General features: G+C 44.6%; 1 protein-coding gene across 2 annotated transcripts in view; it reads right to left on the bottom strand.

Moving 5' to 3' along the window:
- Nucleotides 1-14,201, bottom strand: part of CHCHD6 (coiled-coil-helix-coiled-coil-helix domain containing 6) — a 261,817-nt gene that overhangs the window by 119,256 nt on the left and 128,360 nt on the right. Inside the window, exon 5 of one of the 2 annotated variants that reach the window (XM_004449101.2) lies at nt 3,829-3,912. The exons of the other annotated variant lie outside the window; for it this stretch is intronic. Coding sequence (XP_004449158.1) covers nt 3,829-3,912 — 84 coding nt within the window. The remainder of the gene's footprint in view (nt 1-3,828; nt 3,913-14,201) is intronic. 2 annotated transcript variants of the gene reach the window in all.

The following is a 14,201-nucleotide window of genomic DNA, read 5'->3' as shown; positions in this document are numbered from 1 at the left end:
GGCCTTTTAGAGAGCTTAGAGGTCCCCTGGTTCAGGAGGCTGGCTCTCTGGTATCATGGTTCTCACCATTGTCCTTCCCTCCCCCTACTAGACTGCGAATTCTGTGCAGCAGGAACCACAATTGTCTGAACCAGCTCTGTGCCCTGCATTCAGCAGAATTAAGTTAGTGTGGAATGAATGAATGAGTAAGCATTTATGAAAGGAGAAAGTGAGTGGGAAGAACATTTAAGAGAACTGAATACTTACATACCAGGTACTCTGCTGGCTGCTTTACATAAACTACCAGTAATCCCTCCAAACAACTGGCAAGTTAGTCTTAAAAATCCCCATTTCAAAGATAAGGAAACTGAAGCTGAGAGCTTCGAGAATGTGCTCAAAGTTGCAGGTTGTGAGATGACTGAGCCAGAACTGGGGCTGGGGTCTGCATGACTGCAAAGTCCATTGTCCCCAGCACCCCGCTTGCCTCCATGGCCAAATGCAGGAGAGCTCTTGGCCAGCCACAGCAGTCAGTTCAACTAGCCTGCTCAGGGTCCAGGGCAGAGCCCCTTGGCACCAGTCACCTACAGCCCCATGACAGATGAGCCCAGGAATGGTGTGGCTGGAGCCTATTTCTTTTGTTTCCTGGAGGAAATCACAAAGTGACAGCTGAGCAAAGGCTCTTGGGCCAGGTGTTCAGTATGTGACCAATTAAGGAAGCAGTGGGGGGAGGGAGCCCCATCTTTCTGGTCCAGTGCCTGACTTACAGAGATGGAAAATGGTCTGATTCTTTGCCACTATTGGGGCACGTGAGAAACACCCAGCTGGCAGCAGCACATGGTCCCCCCTCTTCTTTGTCAGAACCATTTTCTGCCCCTGCACACTGTATGGCTGATGGGATGCCTTGCCAAGCCAAGAGAAAAGAGAACAAAGCCCAGAGAGGCCTCCCCACCCCAGAGAAGAGGCCACTAGAGTTAGGGTACCATTGATGAGAATTGTCTATTTCTGCATGCATACGCATTCAGTAAAGCCAAACCCGAAGCACTGGCACGAGACAGACTTCTTACTACCCCTGTACATCAGCATTTACTAAGCAACTAGCATATGCCAACACTTTGACAGAATCACTGCACTTAATCCTCGTGTCAACTCTCTCAAGAAAGCACTAGAATCTTTATTCTACAGATGAAGCAACTGAGACATCAGCCTGCAGGTGGCAGAGAGGGACGGCGGCAGAAGTAGCCCTCGAGCCCAGGCCCATCGATGCTGGTGCCCACGCTCTTCCAGGTGGGACACGACACCCTCTGCTCCACAGCTACGCAGGCACCAGGCTCCAGGGCTCGACCTCTACTTGCTGAAGGACCCACAGTGACCCCCGACCTCCTCGGCAGCACGTGGTTCTCTGTGGGGAAATGGAAATTACAGTCCTCACTTGGATCTTACAGTGTGGGTGTGAGGAACAATTACTCAGAAAGATTATAAAGTATTGGAGCCCTACAAAAGGTGATTTCTGCACTTGAGAATCATCATCTGCAGCACAAAAAGGGCCAAGAGTCTCCTCCCCCTTGAGACTGAGCCTGGTTCTGTGCCGACATTCCTTACCTGCCAAACACAACAGGCAAGGGGAGGCAGAACCAGCGCGTCAGAACACGTATCCCTGCAGGTGAGAGGCAGAGGGTTCCAGTCCATGGGCCCTGGACACAGGACACTGCCTTCCAAGGCCCCAGGCTTCTGCCCCACCCCCTACCTCCTAGCTTTCTCTCACCTGGGACAATACTAAGCTGTTTGAGGTGGGCGAGAACGATGCAACGGCTATTCCAAGTCTCCCCCCAACCAGGTTTCCACCATCAATTTCTAGACTAAAAAGGAAATGGGAAGGAAAAGAAATGAACGGAAAGGAGTTTGATGATTGGAAGGTCCTGCCGCTTGTGTGTACAGAAGCTGAAAATGTCAAGGTCTGAGAGTATTCAACAAATGAAAGCAGAATTATATAAAAGCAACAGCTAATGAAAAAGATTGTCGGATGCTGTTTTCCATCTTCCCAGCCATTACTGCAATAAAATTAACCACGGAGAAGATTGAAACCCTTTTTCAGAACTAATACAATTAAGCCTTATTATTGTGTCTCTTTTCTCCTTCTTTCGCCGGCGACCCCTTAATCCCCCCTATCTCCCTCACCAATCTCCATTTTCTAGCATCTTAGAGGCACTTTCTTTCTTTTATTATTACCACTGCCAAAATGCTAGTGTTTAAGAGTCAGAGAGGGGATCGTGTTTTGCACGTCCTTCCAGAAGCATTTAATAACTTCACAATCAGGTAGGAAAACTTCATTTAAAAGAGAAAGAAAGGACAGCATCTGCATGTAGGTGAGGAGCTCGGACTTCATTTTACGCTTTGGGAGGACCAGGAAAGGAAGTAAGGGTCCTGTAGAATTTCCTCTTCTTCAGCAGAGCAGAGAATATCTTTTTTGAAGGAGGAGAAAGAAAGTTGAGATCTGAGAGTGACAAGGGTGAAAATAGATTTTATGGGAAGAAAAGAAATGCTGTGAGGCTACTTCCCTTCCACCTCAAACAGACACACATACACATGCTTCTAGGAGCCAAACCCAGCGAGAAACACCACAAGAGGAGCACAGCAGGAGACGAAGCAATTGCACACATAACAACAACAAAAAATCTGTGCTTATGAACATATGGGCAACAGTGATAATTACAGCTATGCCTGGTGGGTTTTTTTTTTTTCACCGTTTTTCCAGAATCTCAATTCACAATCCCTGTCATTTCAAGCTACAGTCAATATAGCCATGCATGAAGCCGTTTCATGAAACAACAATGCAGGTTTGCAAAGGACCAATTCTACCAGCAGCTGGGAGGTGTGCAGCCCCATTCTTCTAGGTGTATGTGATGTCACCATTAGCCTTTGTGGTCACAGCATGTCGATTTTCACCATCGCTGAAACACCTCACCGAGGACAGGCAGGTCCCCACCCACCTATCCCCACCTATCCCTTGGAAACCCGGAAAGCCACATTTCTGCCAGGCTTCACTGCGGCATACCACAGGAGAAAGCCCCTATGGAAATCAAGCCCCTCAAGCAAACCATCAATTTCAAAGCTCCAAACCGTGACAAATGATTTGCAAAGATTTGCCCGCAATAAGCTGATGGCTCAGGTTGCCTGGCACACCATGTCAAGCAAGAGGGAGAACACTTTTTTTTAACCTCTCAGCCTCCCACGTTTTAAGCCATTTCTTTGAAAAATCTGTCATGATCAACAAATTAAATAAAAAAAAGGAAGCAAGTTACCAAATGAATTTTCAAGAGTCATTGCAGGCTTTGGGGGAAAAAAAAAAGAGGCATGATGGTGTGTCTTTAAATCTCATTCATTTCAAAGGCTTACCCTTAGAAAAGTAGACAGTGTGTAGCAGCAGTGCACTTTGATCTCCCCAACTCCCAGGAGAAAATCAATAATACAACTTTAATATATTTGTATAGCAAGACTTCACATTATTATTATTTTTATCCAGGGCAGCTTAACTAAAGTGAAAAAGGTATATTGGTTCTCAGCACTGCCCTGTGGTGGAAGTGATTTTTTTCTGAAACTGAACTACAGCAGAGCCAGCTTCATTCAACACAAAATGGGCTAATTAAAAACCAATTATCTCTTCGAATGCCACTTCTGGAAAGACTCCGCTTGTGGCGCTCACTGCGGAACGAGGGAGGGTACGTTGGAGGGTGGCTGGCTGGGGGAACTGGCATGGGGATTGCCACCCAGGCAGGATGCGCCCTTCTTTCCCACCGCTACCACCACTGTGATGGCGCTGAATTCTGGTCAGCAGCTTTGAGCGAGCTTTACCTTCCTCTCCAGGTGCCCCAGGTGCTCCTTATAGAAGGCATCCCGGCGTTGTAGCTCTTCCTCTATGCCTTCCAGCTCCTTGGCCTAGTTGGAGAGAATAAAGCATGCGTGAGCAGAGGCAAAGGTCCCAGGCATCTGGGGCTGCAATGAGAAACTCAAACAATGTCTGCTCATAGCTAGGTCCACAGGGACTCAGGTTCATGCCAGCGTTCACAACAATAAAATAACATTAACCAGAATAGGAGCATCATGTATTGAAAACCAATATTGGGTTCATCTCACAACCCTTCAAGGTGGGTAATGACTATAAACAGTTCACAGATGGATGCCCACTAACATTCACTGAATGTTTACTATGTGTTTCCCAGTTTATTCTCTCCTACAGTGTCACTAAAAGGAAGGTAGGATTATCACGATCATCCACTAAAGATGAGGAAATAGATGCATGTCAGAGGGGCAAAAAGCTCTCAGCTACGGAGGGTGACCCTCAGTGCTGCCTCTGCCCCCCTGGTTCAAGGGCCAGAGCTGCTCTGTTGGCTGCGGAGTCCTGGCACCAGCCCAGGCCCCCTTCTCCTGCTCTCAGCTGTAAGAGGTCAGGACTCCAAATTGCCCTTCCTCTGGTTGAACAAACTCCTAGCCTCAAGGGTGGGTGGGTCAGAAGATGAGCCTGCTACCCAGTAATGCAGGAACATAACCAGGGAAACCTGAAGCTGGAAAGCAGAGCAGTTGGTACAAAGATGCTGCAGCCCTCCCTTGCAGTTACGGGAAAGGAGGGCACTTAGCTCCTGAGGACCAGCACCTGGAGCCAGGCAGACCCAGGGTGGCGCCCAGGCCTTCCCTTGATCAGCTGGGAGACATTAACAATTTCTGCATTTACCAAGTGCCAGCCTACTCAGGAATAATGAGAAGAACTGGAACAAAAGGGCCACCCACAGGACTGCTTAGATGAAAGGACACAGCAACAGAAATGGGCAGGGCTCTAATAGGATTACACAAAGGGAAGCCGCCCAATTGGCAGGGCAGGGCAGGACCCATAGGCTCCACGTTGGGACTTCCTGGACAAGGCCCCCAAGACCTGTCTCTGCCCCTCACAATACCTTCCCACAACTGCCCTGACTGTGCAGGAACAGCCCTCCAGCACCCAGGCCTGGTCTTGGGTGCCTGGGCAGAGAGACCACGCCATCTGCTTGCCATCTGCCCGGGGCTCAGTGCTAGACTTCCTTCATGTCATTCCCACAGTGCCCAAGAGCACGAACTGTGCAGTTGCTAAGTCGGACCAGGAACCTAAGGCTGCATGACTATGCTATCAGCACCTGGGTTTAAAGAACCATTCACACATTTGGGGTAAGACAAGACCAGGTTATTTTTTTAAAGTAAACTTCATTTCAAAAAATAATATAACAGACGAGGCAGTATGGCAGTTTGAGATTATTTTATGAATCCCAAAAAGAGATTATGTTTTTAAACTGATCTATTTCTGTGGTGTGACACCATTTGATTGCATTAAATTTGGTTGAAGGTCCTTTGATTAGATTACTTGATGAGATCACTTTAGGGCTTTTGATTGGACCATGCCAGTGAGGCATGAGTCAACTTGAGTCTCTGCCCTCTTGCTGGGTTTGATAAAAACTGAGGCACAGATACAGAAAAAGGGAGTTACCATGTTTGATTCTACCATGTGTGAGAGAGGACTATAGGAAAACTGAAGCGCCTGAAAGGCTCAAAGAGCCTCAAAGAGCAGAAAAAATAAGCCCTATACCTGGGTGCTCAGGGCTGACTCCAAGAGACACTAGATTCTAGAGAAACAGGCAGAGACATCTGCAGATATTGGTGGCCATCTTGCTTCACCACATGGCAATAATGCCAGGATCAACAGCAGCTGACTTTGGAGAGGAAGCATCTCTGTTGAATGCCTTGATTTGGGCATTTCATTGCCTTGGAACTGTAAGCTTTTACCCCAAATAAATCCCCATTAGAAAAGCCAACAGATTTCTGGTAGTTTGGCAAACTAAAAAAGCGTAAGAAATTATGAAAGCATTACTCTAAAAAATCCTGTCCAGGCACAATTACCTCATTTAACACTAAAAACTAACTCAAATGTTTCTACAGTGTTCAGAAAGATAAATAACGCTCTCTGGGCTCAGAGTTGGTTTACGGTAACATGGCAAAATGTACCAAGGAGGTTGGAATCGATAAATATGGAACCTGTTATGGTGCCTCTCTTCGGAAAATGGTGAAGAAAATTGAAATCAGCCAGCACGCCAAGTACACTTGCTCTTTCTGTGGCAAGACCAAAATGAAGAGAAAAGCTGTGAGGATATGGCAGTGTGGTACGTGCATGAAAACAGTGGTCAGTGGTGCCTGGACCTACAACACCACCTCTGCAGTCACAGTAAAGTCTGCCATCAGGAGACTGAAAGAATTGAAAGACTAGTAGGAGTGCCACAATTTGGACCATTGCTAGCCTATAATAAATGGGTTAATTTACGGAAAAAAAAAAGATACATAATAAACACAGATTGCTTAAATGACATGACCAAGGTCTTCTTGTCAATGAAGAAAAAAATGCCTAATCATATTTATATCTCATAAAACTAAACCCCATGTTTTTTGTTTTTTTACAGTCCAGGGATGCAAACACAGTGATTCTGGTGGTAGATGAGTATTGTCATTAATAATATAAATACAAGAATGTTCTACTACAAGGTGTTAAGAACATGGTGATACATGGGAAAAGTACTACTAACTTAACTTACTGACTATAGTTAACAGTAATACTGTTATTTTTGTAGCAAAGGCAAAGAAGGTACAAAGGTACTATAAGTTAAAAAAAAAAAAAAACCTAGTTTTTAAAAAGCCCATTCCCTTGGCAAGGCTACTCCCCCTGGCATGAAATATGAAATCTTTCTGAACCACCAGCAAGATGGTCAGTAATGAGGTGCTGACCACTTAGCAGCACCTGTGGGAAGGCCAGGGAGGGAGAGAGGACAGCACTGCTTCCAGGAATCACACCAGTGCAGCCTGGCAACAGGCTACACAGTTGAGAGTCGAATCCTCATGCTGGTTTTCCCACAGAGTGGCCTGTAAGCTGAGTAGGTTGCAATGCCTTCCTTGTAGATTTCCAGCTTACCTGAGGCATGGAGAAAAGAATGGTAATTTGGCTCCCAAAGTGACTGCAGAATATCTAAAAATGCCAAGAAGGCTGCTGGAATGTCTCTGGAATGCCATCACTTCATGGAAGCTAAATACAAGCAGTAAGACTGTTCACAGGGTGCCTCGAAGCAGGCTGTGTCCCAGGAATAGAGGCATGGCTAATCTGTGCTGGAGCCTCTCAGCAACCCAGCACTTAACGGAGAAGGATTCCTGGTACAATCAGAGTTGAGAAGCTGGTCTGATACAATTAAGCAGTCGGTACAGGAAGCTCTCCCAGGGCTCTGAATCTGCCATTTTCTGGCCAGTAGTCCCAGTCAAGAAGGTAAATGACATCTGAAAGCAAAACCGTTGGGAGGCTCTTCAGCTGCCACTCACTAGGGGCCAGTGGGCAGCAGAAGCGAGGAGGCTCATTTATGTATCCACCCACCCATCCAACAGGCATGTTCTGATGCCTCTCCTGGGCCAGTGGAGACAGGAGGGCTCAGCCCGAGTCTTCGGTGTTGGGCTGACATGGATGCCTGTGGCTCAGGAATGGAATAGAGAACTGACGGTCCAGGCAGAGCTTTCTAACCAGCAGCAAATTCCTCAGATGATAGAGAAATTGCTCATATGCATAAGAAGAAATATTAAGACTCTTGAGGCCTCCTTTTCTATCTAAAAGCTCCCTTATATCTCATGTCCATATGCAACACAACTAACCAGTTGTCAAAAAAGGAAGGAAGGAATTAAATGTTTAGAGAGCAGCCAGGCTCTCTCCACTGGAACTGAAGCTCTATGAAAGGAAGAACTTTGCCAGCTCACATCAGGTCCCCAAAGTCTTGGCTTCTATCACAAATTAGCCAGAAAGGTGGCTAACCTCACTGCCTCAGCAGCATCGACTGTAAAGCACAGACTATCTGCTCTACTGCTCTGAGATTTACAATGAAATCCCAATGATTTACAGTGACTTTAAGAAAATGAATACAAGGCAAATGCCTTGATGTTGGTGGCTGGCACAGAGCAGGCTCTCAACGACCTGGTTTTGAATGAACGGATGAATGAATGATTCCAGGCACCAGATGACACCTGGTCACTTCCTACTATATCCTGCTTCATAGCACCCATGAGAAGACCTGCTACATGCACTTCTCAGGGTGCTGTTAGCATGAAGGAAGGACAGACAGCAGCAGGGTGGGCTGTTATTGCTTAGTGGGTGCAGAATTTCTGTTGGGGGTAGTGAAAAAGTTTTGGGGATGGATGTTGGTGGTGGCACAATCTTAGAAATGCACTTAATACTTATTGAACTGCAAACTTAAAGATGGTTAAAATGGGAAATTTTGTGGTGCATATATGTTACCACAACAAAAGTTAAAAAAAAAAAAAGCAAGAAAGCACAGGCAGGTTTCATCAATTTTTCAAAACTATACTGACACTATTGCAAAGGGGCTGGGAATACAAAAGGAAATGATAGAGAGTTTCTATACTCATGGAGCTTAGATCCCAGTAGAAGAAATGAACATGTACACTGATAATTTTAGATGGTGATTTGTGCTGGGGCAATCATAAATGGAATAACTTGTGGGGTAATGGATCACTCTTTCTCTGAGGAGAAGTCCAGGAAAGTCTTCTGGGAAAAAAACTGTCAATTAAGCGTGTTGAGGATGAGGATCTCCTGGTGGGTTACAGTCTCGGGATGGCAGAGTCAAAAGGCAATTTAAGAGAGGGCTTCCTCCAGTCGAGGGGGTGGAGTGAGTTCGCACTTTGATGCATTTACTCTGCTCCCAACACATGGCAATCACAGAGAAAACATTTGAATGCCAGACCAAAAAGACATGGCCAAGTAAAAAGCAAGATAAAAACTGTCCAACACAGAACAGAAGCACAGTAGGCTGAAGCCCCCAGCCTGCCTGGTTCTGGGTCTGGAGCAGTCAGTGGCTTCAGCAATTCTCTTTATCTGTGGGAACCAAACAGTGCTCCATGGAGGTGGCAGACTGCAACCAGGCTTGCCAGCTTGGACCCTAGTACTCTGCCCACTCCCCACCCCCCAAAAAAGAAGCTGATGCAAACAGCTCCTAAAGGCACCCACTCAAGGGCATGGTTTTCAGCTGGCCTAACTCTTGTCAGCCTAGGGACCACAGACACGTCCCCAGGACCACAAATGAGTCTGGCTCCATTCCTGACTCTGCATTAGCACCAATACCACTGTGGGGACAGGGCTCCAGAAATTCAGAATAAGACTTGAGTCTCCATTGGGGGTGCAGGTATCAGCAACCCCAATAAGGCTAGGCAGAGAGAAAAGGCCATGAGGAACATGAGAGAAAACAAAGCAAGACAAGTAAAAAAAGAATCTTCCACTCAAAACAAGCCCACAGGGGGTGGGGAAGCAGATGTGGCTCAAGCAGTTGAGCACCCACCTCCCACAGGGGAGGTCCTGGGTTCAGTTTCCGGTGCCTCCAAAAGAAAAAAACAGACAACAAGCAAAAACAACAACAACAGCAACAACAATGAGCAGACAACAAGTGAAAACAACGAACAGAGAATGGAGCCATCTGGGGGGCGGGGAAAGCCCTCGAACCAAAGCAAACTGCAAATGCATGAAGAAATGCAATGCTTAAAAAGGCTACCAATAAAATTGGCAACTAAAATATGAATTCATTCCTGATGAAATTAACTTCATGGGACAATATGATTTTTTTAAACCTTTATTATGGAAAATTCGAGTATGATACAGAACAATATGATAAAATGCCCAATATCTAGCACCAAGCTACAACAATAATAAACTAAAGGAAAGCTTGAATTGCTTCACGTATACCACCATCCTTTTCCTAATCGCAAATTTCTTACAGCATATCATTTCATCTGTATATACATCCACATATTCCCCTAAAAGATTAGGACTTTTATTTTCCCAAACAGAACCATAATACCATTGTCATATCAAAATAGTAATACTCATTCCTTCACATTATCAAATATACAGCCAATGTTCAAATTTCTAATTGATAAAGGATTGTAAATATGCATATTTAAGATGCTCAAAGAGATAAATGGAGGAAAATTTCTGATTTCAAAAAAGAAGAAATTATCAACTGGAAAAAGGCCTACCCCAGGACAAGTAAATATATTATATACTTAAAATCCTCAAAATGAAAAACAGAACAGCTAAGATAAACCCTAAACTGAGGACAGTTGGGGAAAAGTTAGCAAACTGGAAGGTAACATAGAGAAATTGAGCCAGAATGTCTCAGTGGAATACAAAGATAAAAACTATGAAAGAGGATTTGAGAAATGTGGGAGATAGCTAAATGGACCAACTCTACCCTCTATTATGACCTTTTCAGAGGATGGCATCAGAGGATGGCACAGAGGAAGAAGAGGGAGAGAACAGCAGGGAAGAAGGAGGAATGTGGAAGGTAGGGTAGAAGGGGAGTTAGAGGAAGGGGAGGGTGTGGGCAGAGGAGGTAGGGAACAAGATGTGGGGTCAGGAGAAAGATGGGGGCTGAAGGAAAATGGGGGAGAAGGAGAAGGAAGAAATGAAGAGGCTGGCAAACAGAAAGGACCAACTAAAAGTACAGAAATAAGTCAAATAAATCCATTATAATAAATGTGTGACAGACTTAGAGCTTCTAAGATGGCCCCATGACCCCTGCATCTTGATATTCATGCCCTTGAGTTGACCCCCTCCCCATGCATGGAGGCAGGATCCAGTTAACTTCCATCTAATGAAACAAACACGATGTCTTAGTCTCCCAGGGCTTCCATGACAAATCACAACAAACTAGGGGGCTGGAAACCACAGAAATGTATTCTCTCTTGGTTTTGGAGGCCAGAAGTCTGAAATCAAGGGTGGGCAGGGTGTGCTCCCTCTGAAGGCTCCAGAGAAGACTCCTCCCTTGCCTCTTCCAGCTGCTGGTGGCTCCTTGGTGCTCCTTGGCTAACAGATGCATCACTCATTTTCCATCTCCGTCTTCACATGGCCTTCTCCTCTGTGAGTTTATCTCTTCTGTGTCTTCTCCTCCTCTTAGAATGACACCAGTCATTGGATCAGTATGACCTCATCTTACCCTAACTAATTACATCTGCAAATGTAATTTGCAAATAAGGTCATATTTTAAGGTTCCAAGTAGACATGGATTTGGGAAAGTAATCCTGCCAGTAGCCACATTAGTGAGCTTGGAAGCAGATCCTTCCCCAGTCAAGCCTGTCTATGAGACCATAGCCTGAGCACACATGTTGACAGCAGTCTTTTTTTTTTTTTTATTGATTTTGTAAAAATATTACATTAAAAAAATATGAGGTCCCATTTGACCCCACCACCCCCACCGCACCCCTACCCCCCCAGCAACACTCACTCCCATCATCATGACACATCCATTGCATTTGGTAAGTACATCTCTGGGTATCTCTGCACCTCATGGTCATTGATCCACATCATGGCCCACACTCTCCCCCATTCCATCCAGTGAGCCCTGGGAGGATTAACAATGTCCGGTGATTGCCCCTGAAGCACCATCCAGGGCAACTCCAAGTCCCAAAGGCGCCTCCACATCTCATCTCTTCCTGCCATTCCCCATACCCATCAGCCACCATGTCCACTTTTCCCACTCCAATGCCACCTTTTCTCTGAGGTCCTTGGATTGGTTGTGTCCATTGCACCTCTATGTCAAGAGGAGGCTCAGATTCCACATGGTTACTGGATGCAATCCTCCTGCTTTCAGTTGTAGGCATTCTAGGCTCCATGGTGTGGTGGTTGTCCTTCTTCAACTCCATCTTAGCTGAGTGAGGTGAGTCCAATAAATCAGATTGTAGGAGCTGGAGTCTGTTGAGGCTCAGGGCCTGGTTATCATATTGTCAGTAAAAAGATTCAATCCCCTAAATATATCTGAAACCCCAATACCAACTACAATTCCAGTAAAGTAGCATGATAGTCTTATGAAAAGAGATCCCCTCTGGGTCCAGTTTCATCACGCAGAAACACCAGCTCCAAAGAAGGGCCATCTGACATGGCAGTGAACCCTATCTGCCATGACCATAGAACCCGTGGGTCCCTTTAGCCCTCAAAGGAACCAATACCTGGGGATTGTACCTACTTTATCTGTCTCTTAGACTCTGCTCAGTTGTGCATAAGGGCAATCCTTCTGACAGCCTCCAGACTCTTTTATTTTTAGAGACTCATAGCCATATAAACTCATTTCTCCTTTCTATTTCCCCCTTACATTAGATTAAACAGCATTTTAAAGTCATATTATTCTATGTAGACAGGGATACTCTACTGATCCACATCGAACCTTCAATTCAAGGTCATTTTCCAGTTGCATTATCAGTTGTTAGTTGATAGTGATCCCTCGGTGCCAGGGAGGCTCATCCCCGGGTTGACAGCAGTCTTGTGAGAGACCGGGAGCAGAGGAATCCAGCTCAACTGTGCCCAGATTTCTGACCCACAGAAATGATGAGACAATATGTACTATTTTAAGCCTCTAAATATTGTGGTAATGTGTTACTCAGCAAAAGATAACTAATACAAAATGTAAACTAATTTTACCCATTAAGAGAGAGAATGTCAGTTTGGATTAAAGAAATAAGGGGAAAGAAAATTCAACTATATGCTACTTACAAAAGACCCAACCCTTCCATATAAATGGTCTCACAGAACAAAAGAAAGCCCTTTTCTAGCCATCAGTGCTCACTGGTTTTTAAAATTTATTTATTTTTACAAACACAGTTTGGCATTCAATTAAAAATTACATTAAAAGCAAGAAAATATGATCCATTGTAGAGATAAAACATTCAATACAAGGAGACACAGATGTTGGACTTAATACACAGGGACTTTAAAATGGCTATCATTAATATGTTAAAGAAAGTAACAGAAAAGATGGAAAACATTTGAAGAGATGGACAATTTTCACAGAAAGATAGAAACTACAAAATAGGCCAACCCACTGGCTTCTGAGCTCTATGATTTATGATGAGAAATCATCTGCTAATCTTATTGAGGATCCTTGTATGTGATGAATCACATCTCCCTTGCTGCTTTCAAGATTCTCCCTCTCTTTGAGCTTGGCTTTTGACAGTCTGATTATGATATGTCTAGGTGTGGCTCTCTTTGAGATCTCTTTACACATGGCCCTACATACATGCATGGCCTTCTACATTCAATAGGAACATACTGGAACTTTTCAAAGCTCCCTATGGACATCTCTTCCCTCAGCTTTTCCTTGTAAGTTTTTTAATTACCTTATTGTTTGCCTCAACTATTATATCATCGATAGCCATGATATTCAACCACTGTCTCTGACAGCTTTTGACAAAAGCCCTCAGGAAAAGGCCATTCCTACTAGATGAGCTCCGAATCAGGTCAAATAAAAACAACCTTGCAGTGGGGAGGGATCTTCCAGGGAACCACAAGGAAAAATAATGACAATTCTCTGGGATGGGACTTTGAAGGAGCTCCAACTCACATCTGTCCTCTCTAGTGGCTTTCAAGTTACTGGTTTTGACTGTAGTTGTGGACCATTGGTTTTCAAGACTGCTGTGAAACTGGGGAAGATAGAATGAGAATGCGGAAGTTAAAATGCTACAAAAGTCACTGTTCTTACTGAGATTCAGCCATTTCTCTTAGAAACACTCCCCAGATTTCTGCAAGTTTCTGGTTAATTTTTAAAGTTTTGAAAAAGTTGATTCTGACATTTTTTGCCAGTGTTTTCATGGCTTTTATGGAAAAGAGGTCAAGATTTTTCAAAAAAGACAACAAACTATAGATCTGAGCAGCTCAGAAATCCCAAGGAGTATACTTTTATAAATTCTTAAATTATTCCTGAAGTAATGAAACATAGTTTGAATACAGATTGTGATAAGTAAAAAAAAAAAAATTTCCACAGCAATCACTAAAAAATAACAAAAAACAGGCACACACAAAAAATCAATAGAGAAGGTAAGATGAAATTTTAAATATACTGATTCATCTCTACCCACCCTCCAAAAAACAATCCATAAGAAAGGAACAGCAGAAAAACAAAGATTTTTTACAAGGATACCAAGACCATTCAATAGGGAAACAGACGTGGCTCAACCAATTGAGCTCCTGTCTACCATATAGGAGGTGCAGGGTTCAATGCCCAGGGCCTCCTGGTAAGGGTGAGGTGGCCCACGCAGAGTGCCAGCCCACGTAGGAATGCAGCCCCACGCAGGAAAGCCACCCTGCCTGGGAATGCTGTCTCGCACCTGAGAGTTGCCCC

This window comes from Dasypus novemcinctus, chromosome 26, assembly GCF_030445035.2.
Source record: "Dasypus novemcinctus isolate mDasNov1 chromosome 26, mDasNov1.1.hap2, whole genome shotgun sequence".
NCBI classification, from domain to species: Eukaryota; Metazoa; Chordata; class Mammalia; order Cingulata; family Dasypodidae; genus Dasypus; species Dasypus novemcinctus.
This window is presented reverse-complemented; position numbering and strand designations above follow the sequence as displayed.